Raw genomic sequence first — 25,773 nt, forward strand, 5'->3', positions numbered from 1 at the left:
TAGAGTTACGGTATATGACGTATGAATGAGTACTGTAGGGTATGTAAACATAAAGTGGCATAGTTTAAGTGGCTAGTGGTACATGTATTGCATAAAGATGGCAAGATGCAGTAGATGATATAGAGTACAGTATATATACATATGAGATGGTAATGTAGGGTATGTAAACATAGTATTAAGTGGCATTGCTTAAAGTGGCTAGTGGTACATTTTACATAATTTCCATCATTCCATTTTTAAAGTGGCTGGAGTTGAGTCAGTATGTTGGCAGCGGCCGCTAAATGTTAGTGGTGGCTGTTTAACAGTCTGATGGCCTTGAGATAGAAGCTGTTTTTCAGTCTCTCGGTCCCTGCTTTGATGCACCTGTACTGACCTCGCCTTCTGGATGATAGCGGGGTGAACAGCAGTGGCTTGGGTGGTTGTGTCCTTGATGATCTTTATGGCCTTTCCTGTGACATCGGGTGGTGTAGGTGTCCTGGAGGGCAGGTAGTTTTGCCCCTGGTGATGCGTTCTGCAGACCTCACTACCCTCTGGAGAGCCTTACGGTTGTGGGCGGAGCAGTTGCCGTACCAGGCGGTGATACAGCCCGACAGGATGCTCTCGATTGTGCATCTGTAGAAGTTTGTGAGTGCTTTTGGTGACAAGCCGAATTTCTTCAGCCTCCTGAGGTTGAAGAGGCGCTGCTGCGCCTTCTTCACAACGCTGTCTGTGTGGGTGGACCAATTCAGTTTGTCCGTGATGTGTACACCGAGGAACTTAAAACTTTCCACCTTCTCACTACTGACCCGTCGATGTGGATAGGGGGGTGCTCCCTCTGCTGTTTCCTGAAGCCACAATCATCTCCTTTGTTTTGTTGACGTTGAGTATGAGGTTATTTTCCTGACACCACACTCCGAGGCCCTCACCTCCTCCCTGTAGGCCGTCTCGTCGTTGTTGGTGATCAAGCCTACCACTGTAGTGTCATCCGCAAACTTGATGATTGAGTTGGAGCGTGCATGGCACGCAGTCGTGGGTGAACAGGGAGTACAGGAGAGGGCTCAGAACGCCACCCTTGTGGGGCCCCAGTGTTGAGGATCAGCGGGTGGAGATGTTGTTACCTACCCTCACCACCTGGGGGCCCGTCAGGAGTCCAGGACCCAGTTGACAGGGCTCGGGTCGAGACCCAGGGTCTCGAGCTTGATGACGAGTTTTGGAGGGGTACTATGGTGTTAAATGCTGAGCTGTAATCGATGAACAGCATTCTCACATGGGTATTCCTCTTGTCCAGATGGGTTAGGCAGTGTGCAGTGTGAGGTTTGCGAGATTGCGTCGTCTGTGACTATTGGTCGTAAGCAAATTGGAGTGGGTCTAGGGTGTCCGTAGGGTGGAGGTAATGGTCCTTGACTAGTCTCTCAAAGCACTTCATGATGACGGAGTGAGTGCTACGGCGGTAGTCGTTTAGCTCAGTTACCTAGCTTTCTTGGGAACAGGAACAATGGTGGCCCTCTTGAAGCATGTGGGAACAGCAGACTGGGATAAGGATTGATGAATATGTCCGTAAACACACAGCCAGCTGGTCTGCGCATGCTCTGAGGACGCGGCTGGAATGCCGTCTGGGCCTGCAGCCTTGCGAGGTTAACACGTTTAAATGTTTTACTCACCTCGCTCAGTAGAAGGAGAGCCCGCAGGTTTGAGTAGGGGCCGTGTCAGTGGCACTGTTGTCCTCAAAGCGGGACAAAAAGTTGTTTAGCCTGTCTGGGAGCAAGACATCCTGGTCCTCGACGGGGCTGTTTTCTTTTTGTAATCCGTGATTGACGTTAGACCCTGCCACATACCTCTTGTGTCTGAGCTGTTGAATTTCGACTCGATTTGTCTCTGTACTGAGACTTAGCCTGTTTGATTGCCTTGCGGAGAGAACTACACTGTTTGTTATCGGTCATGCTTCCGGTCACCTTGCCCTGGTTAAAAGCAGTGGTTCGCGCCTTTCAGTTTCCGCGAATGCTGCCGTCAATCCACGGTTTCTGGTTTGGAATGTTTATCGTTGCTGTGGGTACGACATCGTCAATGCAATCCTAATGAACTCGCTCACCGAATCAGCATATTCGTCAATATTGTTGTTGGACGCGATGCGGAACATATTCCAATCCGCCATTCGAAGCAGTCTTGAAGCGTGGATTCAGATTGGTCGGTCGGACCAGCCTGAACAGACCTGAGCCGGGAGCTGTTTGTTTGAGTTTTTGTTTGTAGGCTGGAACAACAAAATGGAGTCGTGGTCAGCTTTTCCGAAAGGGGGCGCGGGAGGCCTTATAAGCGTCGCGGAAATTAGTATAACAATGGTCTAGTGTTTTCCAGCCCTGGTAGCACAATCGATGATGCTGTAGATTTAGGGAGTTTGTTTTTAGATTAGCCTTGTTAAATCCCCAGCTACGATGAATGCAGCCTCAGGTGGTGTGGTTTCCACGTTTACAAAAAGATCGATAAAGTTCGTTCAGGGCCATCGATGTGTCTGCTTGGGGGGAATGTATAGACGGCTGTGATTATGATTGACGAGAATTCCCTTGGTAGATAATGCGGTCGACATTTGATTGTGAGGAGTTCTAGATCAGGTGAACAGAACGACTTGAGTTCTTGTGTGTTGTTATGATGATCACACACATTCTCGTTAATCATAAGGCATACCCCCGCCCCTCTTCTTACCGGAAGATGTTTGTTCTGTCGGCGCGATGCATGAAGAAACCAGCTGGCTGCACCGACTCGTTAGCGTCCCTTTGAGTTAGCCATGTTTCCGTGAAGCAGAGCACGTTGCAATCCCTGATGTCTCTCTGGAATGCTACCCGTGCTCGGATTTCATCAACCTTATTGTCAAGAGACTGGACATTGGGTAGAGTATGCTAGGAGTGGTGAGCGCGATGTGCCCGTCTCCGAACCTGAGACATCTCCTCTCGTGGAAGGCAAAACACTGGATCCGTTTCGGGAAAGTCATATTCCTGGTAGGAACGATGATGAGTTGACGTTAATCGTATATTCAGTAGTTCCTCCCGACTGTATGTAATGAAACCTAAGATTACCRGGGGTACCGATGTAAGAAATAACACGTAAAAAAACAAAATACTGCATATTTTCCAAGGAACATGAAGCGAGGCAGCCATCTCTTTTCGGCGCCGGAAGTTCAAACACAACAGCAATGATAGCTATTACATGTTCCCCACACACTCATATTCTAAATATAGACTGTGATCTTGTGCACTTAATGGCTTAAAAAGTATACGGAGAATAAAAAAGAAAATTAGTGCAAAATGAGCAAGATAAAACAACAAAACGGTTTGGCAGTTCAAAGGTTCTAAAATCAACCTCTCACCTTTCAAACATGACTCCCTCGAAATAACTGGCATATACATTTAAAAGAGTCCAATGTTAGTGAAGGAGCATCTCCTTTACTTATACCTTTGTCATTAACCCGATGAGCCTTGTTACATTAAATCCATTGTGGGAACATTAATGATTAATTTGAAGCGATGAGAAAATGACAGGCTGCAGATATGTTTACGTCAGGCCTGTGTGTGTGTGTGTGTGTGTGTGTGTGTGTGTGTGTGTGTGTGCGCACATGCCCATACAGCTTACCTGTAGGGACTGTAGCGAGTCGGAGTTGGTGTCACAGTACAGGATGATGTTGTTGGCCATGCTGAAGCTCTCCCTCACACCTAGGTGGTAGAACAGGGAGGGCTGGCGGAAAGCGTCCGTCATCTCCACTACAGCTATGTCTGGGAGGGACAGAGTAGGCCTGTTAGTAGTCTTAAAGGCCCAATGTAGTCGTTTTTATCTCCATATCAAATCATTTCTGGGTAACAATTAAGTACCTTACTYTGATTGTTTTCAATTAAATGGTCAAACAAAAATTGCTTCTTAGCAAAGAGCAATTTCTCAAGCAAGAATTTTGCTAGGACTGTCTAGGAGTGGTCAGAGTGGGGAGGGGAAAACTGAAAACTAGCTGTTATTGGCAGAGAGGTTTGAAACTCTTTCTTATTTGATGTCACCAGGCAGGCGAAAAAACTCCATCCCACCAAAGCAGGCTGAAATTTCAGGCGGTCTTTCCAAACAGCTCTTACACTAAAAGGGCATTATCATCATTTTCACAATTTCACAGTATAATTCCAACCTCATAGTTTGGAAATATATATAAAAACAGAGGAAAATCACATTTGACTGCACTGGGCCTTTAACACTGAACAACTGCCTGTAGTATAACATATGTTAAGCCTACAACATAGTTTCGTTACTAGTTTCGTCACATTTACAACAGTTTGTTTAGGTTTCATATGAAATCAGATTGATGGGACAATAATGGCCTGTACAATTGTTTTGGACTGAAGTAGAATATTTAATTTGCCCAAATGGTCCTTTTTAGACCAGACTGTGAGACATCACTAAAACTTCCAAAAGAAAAGGCCAAAATAACATTGTCTGGTAGTAAGCCTGGGGTGGGGTTCTTCCAGAAGTCCCTCTGGTAGCTCCCACTGACTGATAACTGCACAAACAAAACTGGGCTAGAACTGTGATGCAGTGTTTTGTAATGACAGAGCTCTCCAGAGAGATAATATTTAACAGACCCACCCCACCTTTTCATGTGCTTCCAAGTTTCCCCTTCCATGTCAACATACACATTACATATAGCTTAGTATAGAGCTTTTCATCCCTTCCGATGGAGCTCCCTTTCACTGTAATACCTGGGTTCCAGTCCACTTCAAACCCAACGCTATTCTCACTCATTGAGAACCAAACATCCACATAGACAGCCAACACCACAGGGATAATCAAAGCAAACAAGCAATCTATTTTAATATACATTCTAGTGTGTGTGTGCTACTGTGTTGTTATGCAAAAACAAGGTCCCAGTGGAGACAGCCTGGCTTGTTTTAGCAACATTTTCATTTTCATAGGGCCAGTCCCCCCAGGCAAGAGCGCAGTCCCTCCCACTCAGCAAGGACATGTAAATGCCACCAGGAAGTCGTTTCTTCTTACTGGGTCTTAAAGGCTCTGTTCAGGTGACACACTTTCATTACAACCCAAGAAGAAGTGATGTACGTGTGTAGGCCTAAAGTGATGCAGGCGATGGGCACTGTATTGTCTCCCAACAGGTGGAGCTAATTGATGTTGATGGAAACCTAGATATGCACCCTCGCCTCCCATGTGGCGCAGCGGTGTAAAGCCCTGCATCGCAGTGCTAGTGGTGCCACTACATATCCGGGTTTCGATCCCGGGCTGTGTCGCAGCCGGCCGCGACCGGGAGACCCATAAGGCGGCGCACAATTGGGGGTTAGTCGTCCGGGTTAGGGGAGGGTTTGYCCGGCCGGGATGTCCTTGTCCCACCGCGCTCTAGCGACTCCTGTGACGGGCCGGGCGCACGCACACTGACACGGTCGCCAGTTGTACGGTGTTTCCTCTGACACATTGGTGCGGCTGGCTTCCGGGTTAAGCGAGCAGTGTGTCAAGAAGCAGTGCGGCTTGGCAGGGTCGTGTTTCGGAAGGTGCATGGCTCTCGACCTTTGCTTCTCCCGAGTCCGTCCGGGAGTTGCAGCGATAGGACAAGATTGTAACTACCAATTATATATCACGAAAATGGGGTCATTTATATATATATATATATATATAAACAATGATATGTGCCTTCACAGAGGTTGACCTTTTAAGTGAGCACTTATTCTCACGACATCCCCTTAATTAGTCATCACTGAGACAACAGTTCCCTGTAAACTGCCCTGAGACTGCCACGCAGCTCCCCCAGGACTACATCACAGGCACAAAAGAAAAATCAGAGCCCACAGAGAGAAGCACGAGATTTTCCCTGTTAGTTAACACTATCAAGGTTTCCCTTTACTGTGGCAATTGTGATCAAATCAACATAATATTAGCCACTTTCAGTGCAACATATCAAAACAAAACAAACTATGCAAGACATTTTGTTGTAGGCAGAACGCATCTGAGTAGGATTCTACTGTCCACGACTCAGCCTGTACTCTATACAGACCGTGCGGCATAACCAATCAGAGCTGCAGTAGGCCTAAATGCAAATAGACCATTGCCAAATATGGATCTGTGCCATTTACTTTGAATTGGAGTGCTGTGGTCATGAGTAGATGCGCTTGTTTTGAGATCAAAGCAAAAGCTGCATGTAGCCACGTGTGTATATTTTGTTCATATCCTTTGCTAGTTAGCGAGTTACTAGCCCAGTTATAGATCATTTGAAGTCAGCAATAGGGGAGTGATTGCTTCCTACAAGAGCACAAAATGTGTGCATTTCTTGACATCTTTCAAAAAAGCTAGTCAGGTAAAGAGCTTTTTTTTTGTCAAAAGGGGCAGTGTTAAAGGCAGACGGTAGCATAATTTGTCTGATTCTCTGTAATAACGGTATGGGAATAATAATGCTTTTTATTTTGTAAAGTGGTTTCTTGTCTGAAGGACAAGTGGATAAACAGGCTAATGTCAAGCCCTGCATGTTTTTCTTTTCAAAAGTCTAATGGAATGTAGACCTACATTGAACACCACACATTAGCTGCTACTGTAGGCTGAATGATATAACAGCTATTTCCATGTTAAAATGTTAAGGGATGCATTTTCTCCATTGTTTTTTATGATAGGCCACCTCTGTTAGGCCTACATTATGTACAGTGTGAGGAAGAATACTGGATGAGGTCAAATGCCAGCATCTCCTCATTCCAGATAGTACAGGCTTGCTGTTGAATAATATATTACGGGACTCATTTATCCGCTAGCAGAGGGGCCCCCATCAATATTACATATGAGAGATGTGTTCATGTGAAAAGACCAGAGAACTGCAAATGTTTGATACCAGTGGTGGAGCCATCCATCTGTGTAGAAGTTAGAACGTCACAGACACTTCTATGAGGAAATGGGTAGGGTACATACAGCGCTATCCTTGGAACCCTCTGCCTTGTAAAGGATTAGGTATGAGCCAGGGGAAAATATTAGCTTACATAGGGCAGGGCTTATATGAATGATGATTTCGGAAAAATGTGAACATATGGAAAATGTGGTAGACACAGAGAATGAGAGTCTTGTACTAGAGAGTAAGAGGAGACATGAGTGGCCTCCTTGACTTAAGAGCTCCTCAGCTCTCAGCTGACAACACTGAGGTGTCTGGTGAGGCATGATACAGTACTGTACACTTGACTGCATTATGCACAGTTGTACTGGCACTTTGTTTTAAAAGTACGGTTTAAAGAGTGCTGGTATAAGAGAGACTTGATAGAAAATATGGATTTGAGTTTAGGGAATAGATGCAGCATCGATGGGTTATAAGTGTTAGTGGTGATAAACTAGCCAATTATCAACAGCCAACTCTCGAAACATGAATAGTTGGTGATAAACAACTCTGCACACAAAAGTGATGTAGGCCATGTACGTAAGTCCTTGTTTTTCTGTTGTATTTGAATCTTCAAAACAAGGTTAGAAGTAGAACACCTGAGTGTCTCAACTGTGACACATGAGCGGTCATAATCTGCCACCCCCTTTGTTGGCACTGCCCATTTCACACATCTTCCCCAGTGTTGATCTTTTCCAAAGAACAGAACAGTGAACAACAAAACAGAAGGAGGAAATGGGGCTCTGGGAATAGTGGAGGAACATTGTGTGAGTTCTTGGTGCCCTTGCCTTTTACTGAGTACTATTCTCTGACGTCTATCCATTTACTGACAGAAAAAAAAGAAAAAGAAATGTTTCATTTCCCTTCTCAGAACAACGCACAGACACACAATGAGTGAGGACAGACTGCAGCTCTTATTCATACTCTGTGTCCTCAACTATTCCTTGAACTTGACAGCTACTGCTGCAGTCGTGACTCCCGGTAATACAGCGTTGAATATATCTGAGACTGATGCTCTTCTTTTCACTAAGAACATTTACTGATACTTATTCTGATGAACAACACTAAATCACTCAGCGAACCCCCCAAAAAATCACAAAAAACATTGTTGCTGCTTTGTCAATTATGTAGACCCATTTTAACTCCTTGCCTGTTGTTCGTAAACACACAGTGGGAGTGGTCAGTCACCTCTGGCTTGACCAGGCTGTGCCTATACAACTCTCCTTTGGACCAAAATGAGGTGGGGAAAAACCTAAACAAGATAGAAGTAGGCTAATATATGTTCTGATTGCTTTCTAATCCAGTTTATACCTCCTACTGGTGGAATCACCATTTTACCTCTGTAGGAGTGTTACTGGTCAATCAGAAAAAGGACAGAGGGATTAGATTCCCTCTTTTACTCCATGCCAAAGAGTGTGCCCACCTAGCAGGTGTCTGGGAGACAAATAATAATGTATTATAAATCCATGGAGCTATGCAAACACTTGCATGAATACATATCGAATCCAAGATGGCGTAGCAGTCAGATGTCCTTTGTCCTCGTCCTGTCCCGTGTATATATTTTTTATATATTTTTCTTCGCATTTCTTTTTATATATATATTTTTTCTTCTTAAAAACTCAACTTCAAAACACTCTCCTGCAACCTACCTCACCAAATGTGGTGCGGATCTGTTTTTTTTTCTCCTCAAAGGTATTATTCACCTCGTATCCGAAATCTACAACAGAAGCTAGCCAGAAGTTAGCCAGCTCACAAGCTAACGTGAGTAGTTCAGCTAACCACAGCTAGCGCTTATCAGCTATCCTTTAGGGCTCGGAAAACTATTGCCAGTTTTGTACAACGCGCCTCAGACCAGAGCATACCAGACCTATTTTCTCTCCATATCCCGGATTTTTACCGCAAGCTCTGGACATTTACACCTGGATCTTGCAAACTAAGCTGCTATCCGAGTGACTATTGGCTAAATCAATTCCGGAGCAAACACCAATTATCCGGAGCTAGCCAGCTGAAGAGTTCCATCAGCCACTCCTGGGCTACAATCACCTATCCGGACCCGTTTTACTGCCGATGGCGAGCCCCACCGGGCTTCACGACTGGGATACCGACGTTATCTGCCCGAGGGAGTTATTCATCTAGCAGAAGTTAGCCAGCTCACAAGCTAACGTGAGTAGTTCAGCTAACCACAGCTAGCGCTTATCAGCTATCCTTTAGCTCGGAAAACTATTGCCAGTTTTGTACAACGCGACTCAGACCAGAGCATACCAGACCTATTTTCTCTCCATATCCCGGATTTTTACCGCAAGCTCTGGACATTTACACCTGGATCTTGCAGCTAACTAGCTGCTATCCGAGTGACTATTGGCTAACATCAATTCCGGAGCAAACACCAATTCCCGGAGCTAGCCAGCTGAAGAGTTCCATCAGCCACTCCTGGGCTACAATCACCTATCGGGACCCGTTTTACTGCCGATGCGGAGCCCCACCGGGCCTTCACGACTGGGATACCGATGTTATCTGCCCGAGGGAGTTATTCATCTAGCCAGAAGTTAGCCAGCTCACAAGCTAACGTGAGTAGTTCAGCTAACCACAGCTAGCGCTTATCAGCTATCCTTTAGCTCGGAAACTATTGCAGTTTTGTAAACGCGACTCAGACCAGAGCATACCAGACCTATTTTCTCTCCATATCCCCGGATTTTTACGGCAAGCTCTGGACATTTACACCTGGATCTTGCAGCTAACTAGCTGCTATCCGAGTGACTATTGGCTAACATCAATTCCGGAGCAAACACACTTATCCCGGAGCTAGCCAGCTGAAGAGTTCCATCAGCCACTCCTGGGCTACAATCACCTATCCGGACCCGTTTTACTGCCGATGCGGAGCCCCACCGGGCCTTCAGACTGGGATACCGACGTTATCTGCCCGAGGGAGTTATTCAACTGGCCCCTCCATCGCGACGTAACCTGAACGCCCATATGCTAACTGCGGCCCGCTAATCGTTAGCTGTCTTGAGCATATCGGCTGCTATCTGAACAGGTCTATCGAACAATCTTACGCCGCGGGCTAGCTTAGTGGAGGCCTCACTGCTCCATCTACGGCTGCCCCTGGACACTATGATCACTTGGCTACATAGCTGATGCTTGCTTGACTGTCCATTAATTCACGGTACTCCATTCCGTTTATTTGTGTTTTATCTGTCGGCTCTGCGCTTTAACTCAGGATCTGTGTGTAGTTAATCCGACCCTCTCTGCCTAGCCGTCGCCATTTTTACCTGCTGCTGCTGTGTTAACTGACTAGCTGCTGTTATCTCACCTGTTGTTTTAGCTAGCTCTCCCAATCAAGACCTGCAATCACTTTATGCCTTATTGTATGTCTCCCTCAAATATCAATATGCCTTGCATACTGTTGTTCAGGCTAGTTATCATTGTTTTGGTTTGCAATGGACCCGTAGTTCCACTCTCCGTACCTCAGATACCTCCTTTGTCCCACCCCCACACATGCGGTGACCTCACCCATTGAGACCAGCATGTCCAGAGATACAACCTCTCTTATCATCACCCAGTGCCTGGGCTTGCCTCCGCTGTACCCACGACCCACCATACCCCTGTCTGCACATTATGCCCGAATCTATTCTACCACGCCCATAAATCTGCTCCTTTTATTCTTTGTCCCAACGCTCTAGGCGACCAGTTTTGATAGCCTTTAGCCGCACCCTCATCCTACTACTCCTCTGTTCCTCGGGTGATGTGGAGGTAAACCCAGGCCCTGCATGTCCCCAGTCACCCTCATTTTTTGACTTCTGTGATCGAAAAAGCCTTGGCCTCATGCATGTCAACATCAGAAGCCTCCTCCCTAAGTTTGCCTTACTCACCGCTTTAGCACACTCTGCCAACCCTGATGTCCTTGCCGTGTCCGAATCCTGGCTTAGGAAGGCCACCAAAAATTCTGAGATTTCCATACCCAACTATAACACTTTCCGTCAAGATAGAACTGCCAAAGGGGGAGGAGTTGCAATCTCCTGCAGAGATAGCCTGCAAAGTTCTGTCATACTTTCCAGGTCTATGCCAAACAGTTCGAACTTCTAATTTTAAAAATTAATCTCTCCAGAAATAAGTCTCTCACTGTTGCGCCTGCTACCGACCCCCCTCAGCTCCCAGCTGTGCCCTGGACACCATCTGTGAATTGATCGCTCCCCATCTAGCTTCAGAGTTTGTTCTGTTAGGTGACCTAAACTGGGATATGCTTAACACCCGGCAGTCCTACAATCCAAGCTTGATGCCCTCAATCTCACACAAATCATCAAGGAACCCCCAGGTACAACCCTAAATCCGTAAACATGGGCACCCTAATAGACATTATCCTGACCAACCTGCCTCCAAATACACTCTGCTGTCTTCAATCAAGATCTCAGTGATCACTGCCTCATTGCCTGTATCCGCCACGGGTCCGCGGTCAAACGACCACCCCTCATCACTGTCAAACGCTCCTAAAACACTTCTGCGAGCAGGCCTTTCTAATCGACCTGGCCCGGGTACCTGGAAGGATATTGACCTCATCCCGTCAGTTGAGGATGCCTGGTCATTCTTTAAATGTTACTTCCTCACCATATTAGACAAGCATGCTCCGTTCAAAAAATGCAGAACCAAGAACAGATATAGCCCTTGGTTCACTCAGACCTGACTGCCCTCGACCAGCACAAAAACATCCTGTGGCGAACTGCAATAGCATCGAAGAGCCCCCGCGATATGCAACTGTTCAGGGAAGTCAGGAACCAATACACGCAGTCAGTCAGGAAAGCAAAGGCCAGCTTTTTCAAGCAGAAATTTGCATCTGTAGCTCTAACTCCAAAAAGTTCTGGGATACTGTAAAGTCCATGGAGAACAAGAGCACCTCCTCCCAGCTGCCCACTGCACTGAGGCTAGGTAACACGGTCACCACCGAAAATCCGTGATAATCGAAGACTTCAACAAGCATTTCTCAATGGCTGGCCATGCCTTCCTCCTGGCGACTCCAACTTGGCAAACAGCCCCGCCCCCTCCGCTGTACTCGCCCAAGCCTCCCCAGCTTCTCTTTACCCAAATCCAGATAGCAGATGTTCTGAAAGAGCTGGAAAACCTGGACCCATACAAATCAGCTGGGCTTGACAATCTGGACCCCTATTTCTGAAACTGTCCGCCGCCATTGTCGCACCCCCTATCACCAGCCTGTTCAACCTCTCCTTCGTATCATCTGAGATCCCAAGGATTGGAAAGCTGCCGCGGTCATCCCCCTCTTCAAAGGGGGAGACACCCTGGACCCAAACTGTTACAGACCTATATCCATCCTGCCCTGCCTATCTAAGGTCTTCGAAAGCCAAGTCAACAAACAGATCACTGACCATTTCGAATCCCACCGTACCTTCTCCGCTGTGCAATCCGGTTTCCGAGCCGGTCATGGGTGCACCTCAGCCACGCTCAAGGTACTAAACGATATCATAACCGCCATCGATAAAAGACATTACTGTGCAGCCGTCTTCATCGACCTGGCCAAGGCTTTCGACTCTGTCAATCACCATATTCTTATCGGCAGACTCAGTAGCCTCGGTTTTTCTAATGATTGCCTTGCCTGGTTCACCAACTACTTTGCAGACAGAGTTCAGTGTGTCAAATCGGAGGGATGTTGTCCGGTCCTCTGGCAGTCTCTATGGGGTACCACAGGGTTCAATTCTCGGGCCGACTCTTTTCTCTGTATACATCAATGATGTTGCTCTTGCTGCGGGCGATTCCCTGATCCACCTCTACGCAGACGACCACATTCTATATACTTCCGGCCCTTCCTTGGACACTGTACTATCTAACCTCCAAACGAGCTTCAATGCCATACAACACTCCTTCCGTGGCTCCAACTGCTCTTAAACGCTAGTAAACCAAATGCATGCTTTTCAACGTTCGCTGCCTGCACCCGCACGCCCGACTAGCATCACCACCCTGGACGGTTCCGACCTAGAATATGTGGACATCTATAAGTACCTAGGTGTCTGGCTAGACTGCAAACTCTCCTTCCAGACTCATATCAAACATCTCCAATCCAAAATCAAAGCAAGAATCGGCTTTCTATTCCGCAACAACCTCCTCCTCACACGCCAACTTACCCTAGTAAAACTGACTATCCTACCGATCCTCGACTTCGGCGATGTCATCTACAAAATAGCTTCCAATATCTACTCAGCAAACTGGATGCAGTTTATCACAGTGCCATTCGTTTTGTTACTAAAGCACCTTATACGACCCACACTGCGACCTGTATGCCCTAGTCGGCTGGCCCTCGCTACATGTTCGTCGTCAGACCACTGGCTCCAGGTCATCTACAAGGCTATGCTAGGTAAAGTGCGCCTTATCTCAGTTCACTGGTTACGATGGCTACACCCACCGCACAACGCGCTCCGCAGGTGTATCTCACTGATCATCCCTAAAGCAAAAACCTCATTTGGCGCTTTCCTTCCAGTTCTCTGCTGCCTGCGACTGGAACGAATTGCAAAAATCTCTGAAGTTGGAGACTTTTATCTCCCTCAACAACTTTAAAAATCTGCTATCGAGCAGCTAACCGATCGCTGCAGCTGTACATAGTCCATCTGTAAACTACCACCCAATTTACCTACCTCACCCCCCATACTGCTTTTATTTATTTACTTTTCTGCTCTTTCACACCAGTATCTTCTTCTTGCACATGATCATCTGATGTTTTCACTCCAGTGTTAATCTGCTAAATTGTAATTATTCGATTTATTGCCTACTCATGCCTTTTGCACACATTGTATATAGATTCTCTTTTTTTCTAACCATGTTATTGACTTGTTTATTGTTTACTCCATGTGTAACTCTGTGTTGTCTGTTCACACTGCTATGCTTTATCTTGGCCAGGTCGCAGTTGCAAATGAGAACTTTGTTCTCAACTAGCCTACCTGGTTAAATAAAGGTGAAAAAAAAATAAAAAAAATAAAAAAGTCTTGATTTCTCATGAAATGCTTCCATTCACAGACTTTCCTTTTTTTTTTATTTTTAAACAAGCCAGACAATGTGTACCATTTCCTCTTCAAACAGCCTCAGGAAAAACACATAAACAGCTCAAGTCGGAAGTTTACATACACCTTAGCCAAATACATTTAAACTCAGTTTTTTCACAATTCCTGACATTCAATCCTGGTAAAAATGCCCTGTTTTAGGTCAGTTAGGATCACCACTTTATTTTAAGAATGTGAAATTCAGAATAATAGTAGAGAGAATTATTTATTTCAGCTTTTATTTCTTTCATTCACATTCCCAGTGGGTCAGAAATTTACATTCACTCAATTAGTATTTGGCTAGCATTGCCTTTATAATTGTTGCAGGTTGCCATTCCACAGCTTCCCACAATAATTTGCCTGGAATTTTGGCTCATTCCTCCTGAACACAGCTGGTGTAACTGAGTTTGGGTTTCTAGGCCTCCTGCTCGCACACGCTTTTTCAGTTCTGCCAACAAATTTTCTATAGGATTGAGCGTCAGGGCTTTGTGATGGCCACTCCAATACCTTGACTTTTGTTGTCCTTAAGCCATTTTGCCACAACTTTGGAAGTATGCTTGGGGTCAATGTCCATTTGGAAGACCATTTGCGACCAAGCTTGAACTTCCTGACTGATGTTTTGAGATGTTGCTTCAATATATCAGATCATTTTCATTTCTCATGATTCCATCTATTTTGTGAAGTGCACCAGTCCCTCCTGCAACAAAGCACCCCCACAACATGATGCTGCCGCCCCGTGCTTCACGGTTGGATGGTTTTCTTCGGCTTGCAAGCCTCCCCCTTTTTTCCTCCAAACATAACATGGTCATATATGGCCAAACAGTTCTATTTTTGTTTCATCGGACCAGAGGACATTTCTCCAAAAAGTACGATCTTTGTCCCCATGTGCAGTTGCAAACCGTAGTCTGGCTTTTTAATGGCGGTTTGGGAGCAGTGGTTTCTTCCTTGCTGAGCGGCCTTTCAGGTTATGTCGATATAGGACTCGTTTTACTGTGTATATAGATACTTTTGTACCTGTTTCCTCCAGCATCTTCACAAGGTCCTTTGCTGTTGTTCCGTGATTGATTTGCACTTCTCGCACCAAAGTACGTTCATCTCTAGGAGACAGAACGCGTCTCCTTCCTGAGCGGTATGACGGCTGCGTGGTCCCATGGTGTTTATACTTGCGTACTATTGTTTGTACAGATGAACGTGGTACCTTCAAGCGTTTGGAATTTGCTCCCAAGGTTGAACCAGACTTGTGGATGTCTACAATTTTTTTCTGAGGTCTTGGCTGATTTATTTTGATTTTAGCCTATCAGTAGCTTCTAAAGCCATGACATCATTTTCTGGAATTTTCCAAGCTGTTTAAAGGTACAGTCAACTTAGTGTATGTAAACTTCTGACCCACTGGAAATGTGATACATTGAATTATAAGTCAAATAATCTGTCTGTAAACAATTGTTGGAAAAATGACTTGTGTCATCCACAAAGTAGATGTCCTAACCGACTTGCCAAAACTAAAAACGAGTTTTAATGACTCCAACCTAAGTGTATGTAAACTTCCGACTTCAACTGTATATACTCTCATTGACCAGTTTATTAGGTACACCACCCTGTTCACAAAAATGGTTAACTCCTACAGACAGTGAGTCACGTGGCTGTGGCTTGCTACATAAAGCAGGCAGACAGGCATTGAGGTATTCAGTTACTGTTTGATTGAACGTTAGAATGGGCAAAACGAGTGACCTAAGTGACTTTGAGCGTGGTATGATCGACGGTGCCAGGGGTGCCGGTTCCTGTATCTCAGAAACGCCTGGCCTCCTGGGCTTTTTCACGCACAACAGTCTTTAGGGTTTACAAAAAACATCCAGTCAGCAGCAGTCCTGTGGGCGAAAACAGCTCGCTGATGAGAGAGGTTAAAGGAGAATGGCAAGAATCATGCAAGCGAACAGGCGGGCCACAAACAAACGGCACAATACAACAGTGGTGTGCAGAATGGCATCTCGGAACCCGCAACTCGTCGGTCCTTGTCGACCACACTGGTTTCTACTCCTACCAGCTAAAAACAAGAAGAAGCGGCTCCAGTGGACACGTGATCACCAACACTGGACAATTGAGGAGTGGAAAAACATTGCCTGGTCCAACGAATCCTGGTTCCGGTTGCAAGAAAAACTGTAAGAGTAACGTTACATTCCCATATTTAATTTATATTTTGAAGATTTCAAGCGTATCCCCCCAAAAATTCCTGTAACTCTACTTCAAGCATATCTTTTGACCACCCACAGTGAATAAATGCCAGCGAGACATACACAAGATGAGAACACTTGAGAATGTAATTATTTCAGATTGTAGTAAGAAAATTCTCAGGCCTTTGTTGAGAATTTGAGCATTTGGCGTCGCGCCATGGTGGATGGATGATTGAATGACTGAAGCTTAATCATTCATTTCTCAGCACATTCTGCTCAGTGATAATCCATCTATTCATTATCAAACTATGACAGTGTTGAGTGAAGACATCACTGTCTAGCCATCCATGATGTGTACTTTCCCCTTATCACTCAGGAGGAAAGAGGAGAGTTTACTAGCGCGCCAGTGTAATGGATTTCCCTGGAGCTCAGCCTCACTGAGGAGGACGCAGGACGGAACAACCCCATAGTGGAAGAATGACGGTCCCTAGTCTCCACTGCAGTTTTCTTTTCCCCAAAGATGCAATAGTACCTTGTGTCTGATAATGACCGTGCTCGAAGGGGCCAGTGGTGACTTAAGCCCAGAGAAATGTGAATGTCCTGTGCCAAAATTCCAAAAACAGCAGAGTTCTCGGAGACCTCTATCTGCAGAGTGTGCTCCGTTCACATGCCATTATGTTTCCCTGCGGTCAAATTGAAGCGGAATTGAAGAGGGAACTACCAGTGCATTATGATGTCCTACAATCAGTCAAGAAAAATCTATGGGACTAATATTCAATTCACACAGCATCCAGTGTTGCTAGCTGCTTCCAGGAAGCAATTTAACCACTCAGACATGTATTGTTATTTTCAGATCAGGTTTGTTGGCCCATGAAACCAAACCAGTTAAAAGAGGCTTAAGTGCCCAAATTGGGTTCAGTGTTGTTATGCAAAAACAATCGAAGGAATAAGACACTGTGTTGGTGTTTAAATTGAGCATGTCGTGCCTGATTCTATAAATAAACCCAGCCATAGGAAAGCATGCAGGGTACTTTTACAATGGTTAATCAGCTGGTTGGAAGCCTTGCCCAAAAATAAGAAATACTACTTTATTTTTAGAAATGAGTGCAATATGCAGGAAAGAGACAAACCCCAGCTCTGACTGGAAGGGAGAGTAACTTGTCAGTAGCACCAGTGCCTTCGGTAGAAGGAATCCTCGGCATCTGGTAGTTTAGTTTCTGTTCACACTAGCATATTTCAGAGAGTGAGTAGTGAGTGCCATGGCCCAAGGGGAAAGTGTAAGAACAGAATGTGAATTGATCCCATCCAAACACAAGGAGCTGCCTGGTCACTACAGTGCCAGTTGCCAAGATTTGCCTTACACTTCCTGATTGGCCTCTTGTTAAAGAAACAAACTAAACGGAACTTGTTTTTAACAACAGCACTTTATGTCTCAACGTAATTCCATTTAACGTGAAGGATACTAATATACAAAGTGATCACCTGGCAATAACGAAATACAGCACCAAGATACCTTTGTGAGGTCACGCAATAGTCTCTCCCTGCCAACATCTACAGGTCATAACTACTCCCTTGCCCTACTGCCAACTGCTGCTGGGAAATGTGACACCACATACCCCAAACTGCAGATAAAACCTGACAGAGTGCTTTGGTCAACCAGTGCTTCTGTACCACTCTATTTTTCTGAAGATAACATGGATTTTTTTCTGTTCCTTTCCAGTAAAGACTGGATTCCCTGGAAAGTAGTGTGGTTGGTGATCCAATTTCTCCTGACCTAATGCTTTCTGGCCCACATGGGCAGCCAGCGTACACATGAACATGGATAAACAACTTAGTAGACAACCAATAGGAGCAGAGAGTGACAGCTGCCAGCCAGCCTTCAGGTCAGACCAGAGTGCATGTGGGATCTTGTGGTGGAATCCTTTGGCAGGGAAAACAATGCTGAATGTGGTGTGTGTAGGCCTATCCTGTAATGTTGAGTGACTTATAACCTTTGAACCCAGTATATACTCTATAGATACTTCTCCAAAATATAATTCTCTATCAAAGGACACACTCTTGACTATATATTCAATCTTTTGTCTCATGTGACACCACATCGTTTGGGGAGAGTTGTTCCTTCCAGATGACCTCTACTGTACATCACAACAGTTTGACTGTTTCCTTTATGACAGCCTCCAGTGATATGGTGCTGAAGTTCAGTACTTCATTTTGGGACAAACTGAAATGAGGAGAGACTGTGGGTGAAACATCCAGGCTTTCGTCTCCAGAGATTTACATGGTAGGATTTGGGATGTCATGGATACAGACTCTCAAAAGGACAAACACTCGAGCAACTGAATGGAACACACACTGGGTCCCTGGTGTGAGAAGACACGGTGTACAGGCTTGTCGTCTAGTTCGCACAGTCAGACAGCCAATGGTTCAGTTCAGCTCACAGCAGAGCCACTTTAGCTGAGGGGTAAACAAACACTTATACCAAGGTAATACTGTTCTCGGAATCACCATGGACTCATAAACACTATTGTCCTCCATCCAAATTACACAGACATGTGATATAATGATCAACCATGACGGTACTTTCCTGCATGCCATAGCTATGGCTCATACTGCTTCCCGGCAGTTACAGGTGGCAGTCAGTGCAAGAGTGTTGTCCTTTGGGGACCAACATACAGTAAAGGCAAAGAATTATCCATTTATTTGTATCCATTTTTATCCATTATCCATTTAAAACCATGACCCTTTTTAACAGTAGCCTACACCACTGGCTCACTTCATTAGGATGAATGTGTGCTTTGACCTTTATCTATTGAGCTGATGGGGTTAGGTCAATAGCCACTGCTGTGTTTACTCAGCGAGGTCACAACATGTGAACATTTTATGTGGATCTGAACAGCTATTTGATGTACTGTGAAAATGTGCTTCCACCTGCACATTGCTGATGCACTTATTTACATGTTCTGTGAATGCTCCCTTCTTATGAGGTAAGCACTGTCATTCAGAATGTGGTAGTTCAACTTTTCCAAATAAGGAGTAAAGCGGACAAGCCTCTAGTTCATTGTATACAAAAGCTAGAGTTATTTCTTGTTTCTTGTGTTCCATGATTCCATCCCTAACATGTCCTGTTGTAGGAACACGATAAAGAAGTTGGCAATGTTTAAGAAGCTTCTGTCAGTCATCTCAATAAAGCTTGTGTTCATTTAACAGATACAAAAGTGGTTTCCACAGAGGCCCATTTGAATTCCACAGAGGCCCTGTGGAAAATAGCCAAACTAAAAAAAAAGGGGGGAAATTGAGTTCTGTTTACACAACCAACAATGTTTTGACAACCGAAAATCCTTTTAGCTATGATGTCAGCTAAGTCTATACAACACGGGTGTTTTAACATTTACTTCACTGAGAAAATGCCCTATTGTATTATGGAATATTACCATGGAGAATATGTCATTAGTGTTATTACTGTGTATTTTATGCGTGTCAGGGATACAACTGCATTAGCTATATACAGTTGCGGCCAAAAATATTGGCACCCTTGCACTTTTCTTAAATAATTCCCTATTTCTTCTAAAATAAGTTTGGTCACCACACAATATTATTAGATTTTTAAGATTGCAGAACCAATTTTATTTTTGTAAACTTAAGTATACGATTTGAATTTACAAAATAAAGAACAATGGCATGAACAAAAATAATTGGCTCCAACGGAACTAGTACTTGGTTGCACAGCGTTTGGCCAAGATAATTGCAGACAAACGGTTCTTGTAGCCATCAATGAGCCTGCTGCACCTTTCTACTGGCAATTTGGACCACTCATAAGCAGCAAACTGCTTTAATTTTTCAGTGCTTAAGAGGCGCCCTCCACCAACTGCTGTTTTCAGCTCTCGCCATAGGTTTTGGATGTGTTTCAGATTTAGACTCTTTGCTGGCCACTCCAGAACATTCCAGCATCTCCTCTGGGGCAGCAGATAGCCTAGCAGGTAAGAGATTTGGGCCAGTAACTGAAAGGTTTGAATCCCAGAGCTGACTAGGTGAAGAATCTGTCGATGTGCCTTTGAGCAAGGCATTTAACCATAATTGCTCCTGTAATTCAGATAAGAACATCTGCTAAGTGACTCAAATAAAAAAATGTCTTCTTGAACCATTTCTGTGTGCTTTTTGATGTGTGTTTTGGGTTGTTGTCCCGCTGGAAGACCAACAACCTTTAATGGTTCCCCATGTTTTTGGACACTAGGTTTAACATTGGACTCCAAAACACCTAATCATCTTCTGTTTCATGATGCCTTGCGTAAGTTCAATGCCCTCAGTACCAGAGCAGCAAAGCAACCCCACAGCATTATCAAGCCTTCCAAATATTTGATTGTTCTTTTCATTGAATACTTCATTTGGTCATCAGTAAACACAGTGCTGATCTGTATTGCCAAAGAGCTATAATTTTGTTTCATTGGTCATTGGTCCACATTTCCCCCAGGATTTAGGTTTGTTTCGGTGGGTTTCTGAGAAGTTCAATCAGGCTTTATTGTGTCTCTTTCAGCAGTGGGGTCTCCTATATTTACCAATGACCAAATGAAGCATTCAACGAAAAGAACACCCACCCTAAAATCAAACATGGGGAAGGTTTGATAATGCTGTGAGGTTGCTTTTCTGCCTCTTGTACTGGGGGCATTACATGTGTGCAAGACATCATGAAATCAGGAGATTATCAAGGTGTTTCAGAGTGCAATGTTCAACCCGGTGTCCAAAAACATTGTATCTGTTGATGGTCGTGTGTTTTCCAGCAAGTCAACAACCCCAAACGCAGATCGAAGCACCCTGGAATGGTCCAAGAGGGGGAAAAAAGACTGTTGGTCAGCAAAGAGCACAGATCGGAATCACATCCTTAACCTACGGTGAAAACAGCAGTCGGTGGAGGGAAGTAATAGAGCAGTTTTCTGCTGAAGAGTGGGTCAAATAGCCAGTAGAAATGTGCAGCAAGTTCATTGATGGCTACAATAAGCATTTGTTGGCAGTTATTTTGGCCAAAGGCTTTGCAACCAAGTACTAGCTCCGGGGTGCCAATAATCTTATCCATGCCATGTCTTTACAAAAAAAAAAATGGTTCTGCAATGTTGAAAATCCAATAACAAGGTGTGGAGTAGAGGTCGACCGATTAATCGGAATGGCCGATTAGTTCGGGCCGATTTCAAGTTTTCATAACATTCGGAAATATCGATTTGGCCCATATATTATTATTATTTTTTACTCCTTTATTTAACTAGGCAAGTCAGTTAAGAACACATTCTTATTTTCAATGACGGCCTAGGAACAGTGGGTTAACTGCCTTGTTCAGGGGCAGAACGGCAGATTTTTACTTTGTCAGCAAGGGGATTCAATCTTGCAACCTTACGGTTAACTAGTCCAACGCTCTAACCACTTGATTACATTGCACTCCACGAGGAGCCTGCCTGTTACGCGAATGCAGTAAGAAGCCAAGGTAAGTTGCTAGCTAGCATTAAACTTATCTTATAAAAAACAATCAATCAATCAATCATAATCACTAGTTAACTACACATGGTTGATGATATTACTAGTTTATCTAGCGTGTTCTGCGTTGCATATAATCGATGCGGTGGCAATCGTGAAAAAGGACTGTCGTTGCTCCAACATGTACCTAACCATAAACATCAATGCCTTTCTTAAAATCAATACACAAGTATATATTTTTAAACCTGCATATTTAGTTAATATTGCCTGCTAACATGAATTTCTTTTAACTAGGAAAAATGGTGTCWRTTCTCTTGCAACAGAGTCAGGGTATATGCAGTAGTTTGGACCGCCTAGCTCATTGCAAACTGTGTGAAGACTATTTCTTCCTAACAAAGACAGCCAACTTCGCCAAACGGGGGATGATTTAACAAAAGCGCATTTGCGAAAAGAGCACAATCGTTGCACGACTGTACCTAACCATAAACATCAATGCCTTTCTTAAAATCAATACACAGAAGTATATATTTTTAAACCTGCATATTTAGCTAAAAGAAATCCAGGTTAGCAGGCAATATTAACCAGGTGAAATTGTGTCACTTCTCTTGCGTTCATTGCACGCAGAGTCAGGGTATATGTAACAGTTTGTGCCGCCTGGCTCGTTGCGAACTAATTTGCCAGAATTTTACGTAATTATGACATAACATTGAAGGTTGTGCAATGTAACAGGAATATTTAGACTTATGGATGCCACCCGTTAGATAAAATACGGAACGGTTCCGTATTTCACTGAAAGAATAAACGTTTTGTTTTCGAGATGATAGTTTCCGGATTCMACCATATTAATGACCTAAGGCTCGTATTTCTGTGTGTTATTATGTTATAATTAAGTCTATGATTTGATAGAGTAGTCTGACTGAGCGATGGTAGGCACCAGCAGGCTTATAAGCATTCATTCAAACAGCACTTTCGTGCGTTTTGCCAGCAGCTCGTCGCTGTGCTTCAAGCATTGCGCTGTTTATGACTTCAAGCCCATCAACTCCCGAGATTAGGCTGGTGTAACCGATGTGAAATGGATAGCTAGTTAGCGGGGTGTGCGTATATAGCGTTTCAAACGTCACTCGCTCTGAGACTTGTAGTAGTTGTTCCCCTTGCTCTGCATGGGTAACGCTGCTTCGAGGGTGGCTGTTGTCGATGTGTTCCTGGTTCGAGCCCAGGTAGGAGCGAGGAGAGGGACGGAAGCTATACTGTTACACTGGCAATACTAAAGTGCCTATAAGAACATCCAATAGTCAAAGGTATATGAAATACAAATCGTATAGAGAGAAATAATCCTATAATTCCTATAATAACTACAACCTAAAATTTCTTACCTGGGAATATTGAAGACTCATGTTAAAAGGAACCACCAGCTTTCATATGTTCTCATGTTCTGAGCAAGGAACTTAAACGTTAGCTTTCTTACATGGCACATATTGCACTTTTACTTTCTTCTCCAACACTTTGTTTTTGCATTATTTAAACCAAATTGAACATGTTTCATTATTTATTTGAGGCTAAATTTATTTTATTGATGTATTATAAAATAAGTGTTCATTCAGTATTGTTGTAATTGTCATTATTACAAATAAATAAATAAAAATCATAATCGGTTTTTTGGTCCTCCAATAATCGGTATCGGTATCGGCGTTGAAAAATCATAATCGGTCGACCTCTAGTGTGGAGACAAAAAAATATATAATTATTTCAATTGATTTGAGAAGAAATAGGGAATTATCTATTCAAAAAAGTGCAAGGGTGCCAATATATCTGGCCGCAACTATACAACTTCAATTTCTCTGCAACATGGTTTGAATACTTTATAGTGTTTCCCTCATCATCTCCCATCCTATATTTCAAACCTTGAGGGTTGGCAAATAGCGTTATAGTTGACCGTACAGTGGACCATAAAATCGACCACGATACAAAATCCAGGTCATCAGCTGCTATTCATATGAAGGAGTGATCCTTGCAAACACACAGTAATACTCATTTTGAAAATCTGACTTTTAAGAAACCCCACAACACATTTCCATTTGGGATTAAGGGAACATTTTTAGATATATGGGCAATGGAGGAAAAGTGCTTTAGTCAAAAGGTTCAGTTCACTTCTGGAGTCTAATGGAAACTCAAACCCCTGCTCATACTTAGCAGAACAATCCATGACGCTCAGGCTCACTTCTGGAGGCACATTTGTGGAGCAAATGAGGCATTCCCCCATTGAGACTATTCAGTGCTCTATGTGTTCCAGATGAACACAAATGGGTAGGCTATAGGCTATGTAGTGGAAAGAAATATGCCAACTGTGGAGGTTAATGTAAGGCTTTTAAGCCATGACATGTAAAAATGTTATCTGCAGTTTTCTGTGTGCTGCTCATGGTAACCACCATGGAAGCCCCATTAGAGCAAGTGGTGTGGCATGTGGATGAATGTGCACCGTAGCCCAATTCCCACCCACAGGAATGTTTAAAGAACAGTAGTGAACCTGTTATACCTTTGGTAAATACACTACCGGTCAAAAGTTTTAGAACACCTACTCATTCAAGAGTGTGCAAAGCTGACATCAAGGCAAAGAGTGGCTATTTGAAGAATCTCATATATAGAATATATTTTGATTTGTTTAACACTTTTTTGGTTACTACATGATTCCATATGTGTTATTTCATAGTTTTGATATCTTCAATATTATTCTACAATGTAGAAAATAGTACAAATAAAGAAAATCCCTTGAATGAGTAGGTGTTCTAAAACGTTTGACGTATATGAATATCCCCTATGTCATGTGTTGAAGGCTGGGATTTGATGTCTGGGGTTTGATTTAGATGAAAAGACAGTGACAAAAGTAAATATGGTTTGGTTCTGATAGTTTGAGGGCAACATATTCAATAACCCATCTCATGCACTCTGCATGTCATCATCACCTCTTACCTGCATTATAGAACTGGTCAAGCACACACGTCTCCCCAAAGTCGATCTTTCCAAAGTGTATGATTTCTAGTTGACTTCCCACGGACTCGCACGCGTCTTTCAAGCAATGCAGGGCCATGTTCTCTGCGGCGTGCAGTTGAGTGAGCTCGCTGTTGACGACATATGCCACCGTGACGGCCCTGCTTTTACATTTCCCCGTAGACAACAAGCAGCCACTGTCGATTGGACAGCTCAGGATACTCGGACTGATGCTTCCGCTGACCACAGAGTCGTGCCAGAATGTCCCGGCGGCGGGGATGGGGTCACCGCAGCCTCTCTCTTCCCGGGAGCCAGCAGATCCCCCGCGGGCACCCTCTGTGTTCGAGCCAGGACTAGAAGAGGGGACCGACAAGGATATCCCTTCATCTTGACTCATTGTTTTTCAAAGTCTGTTTTGGTTGACAATCCCTCTGTGTTGTTATGGATGCTCAGTTGCCCAACATCTCCATACACCCAAAGTCAACATTACGCACGTTTCCTCACAGACATTCTATGCAAAAGGCACGCAAGGAAAATGTCCAAACTATTTGAAGGTATTTCAACACAGGTAAACAACAGTCTGGTGATATGGGTCAACCTCCTGTAAATTCATTCCTGGTTTCGCATGAAATTGTGCAATCTGCAATGATCATGAACCAAGATAGTGCGTATTACCACCATTGAAAGACACCGTTACTGTGAAGTCACGACACATAGGCTACTCATATACAGCTAACGATCCTATGGAAAGTAACAGTTACCACTCAATTGCGACATTCTTGCGCGACGCCAGATCGACTCCACATAGTTTCCGAAGTTGCGCACTAACACAGGTTTCAATCGTTACAAATCCCCCATGAGCTTGTTTTCGGTTGATCCATCGTCCTAGAAATCAGATCTGAGTTGTTGTCCAAATCTGTGCAGACGCCCAAACAATAGCCTATCATCTAGAAACCATGCCCATAGAATAATGAATACCAATGCGAATATTATGTCCAGTCCCTGGACCCTACCCTATTTCCACTACTATCTTTCCTGCAKAGGCTCATGCACACTAGCTGGCGGTTGAGCCTTGTTTACGGGGCGTTGACATGACCATATTTGGAGTTGGAGCGTATTTCAGTTGGAGCGTATTTCCCCTTAAAGCGACAGTCTGCTATTTTCCAGTAAGAAAACATTTCCAGTAATTTTAACTAATGAATCATACTGGTGGGAGGAGCTATTGGAGGACGGGCTCATTATAATGGAATGAATGGAATGGTGC

General features: G+C 44.1%; 1 protein-coding gene across 2 annotated transcripts in view; it reads right to left on the bottom strand.

Annotated features, from left to right (window-relative positions):
* Nucleotides 1-25,562, bottom strand: part of LOC111954312 (mitogen-activated protein kinase kinase kinase 5-like) — a 72,313-nt gene extending 46,751 nt beyond the window's left edge. The window contains exons 1-2 of one of the 2 annotated variants that reach the window (XM_023973934.2): nucleotides 24,492-25,562; nucleotides 3,601-3,740 (exon numbers count right to left, since the gene is read on the bottom strand). In XM_023973934.2, the coding sequence (XP_023829702.1) occupies nucleotides 3,601-3,740; nucleotides 24,492-24,906 (555 nt within the window). In that variant the 5' untranslated portion in view covers nucleotides 24,907-25,562. Of the gene's footprint in view, nucleotides 1-3,600; nucleotides 3,741-24,491 lie in introns of those variants that run through there. The other variant, XM_023973936.3, reaches the window with a different exon arrangement.
* Nucleotides 25,563-25,773: the final 211 nt, after the last annotated feature.

Source organism: Salvelinus sp. IW2-2015, linkage group LG28 (assembly GCF_002910315.2).
Source record: "Salvelinus sp. IW2-2015 linkage group LG28, ASM291031v2, whole genome shotgun sequence".
In the NCBI taxonomy this organism is placed as follows: domain Eukaryota; kingdom Metazoa; phylum Chordata; class Actinopteri; order Salmoniformes; family Salmonidae; genus Salvelinus; species Salvelinus sp. IW2-2015.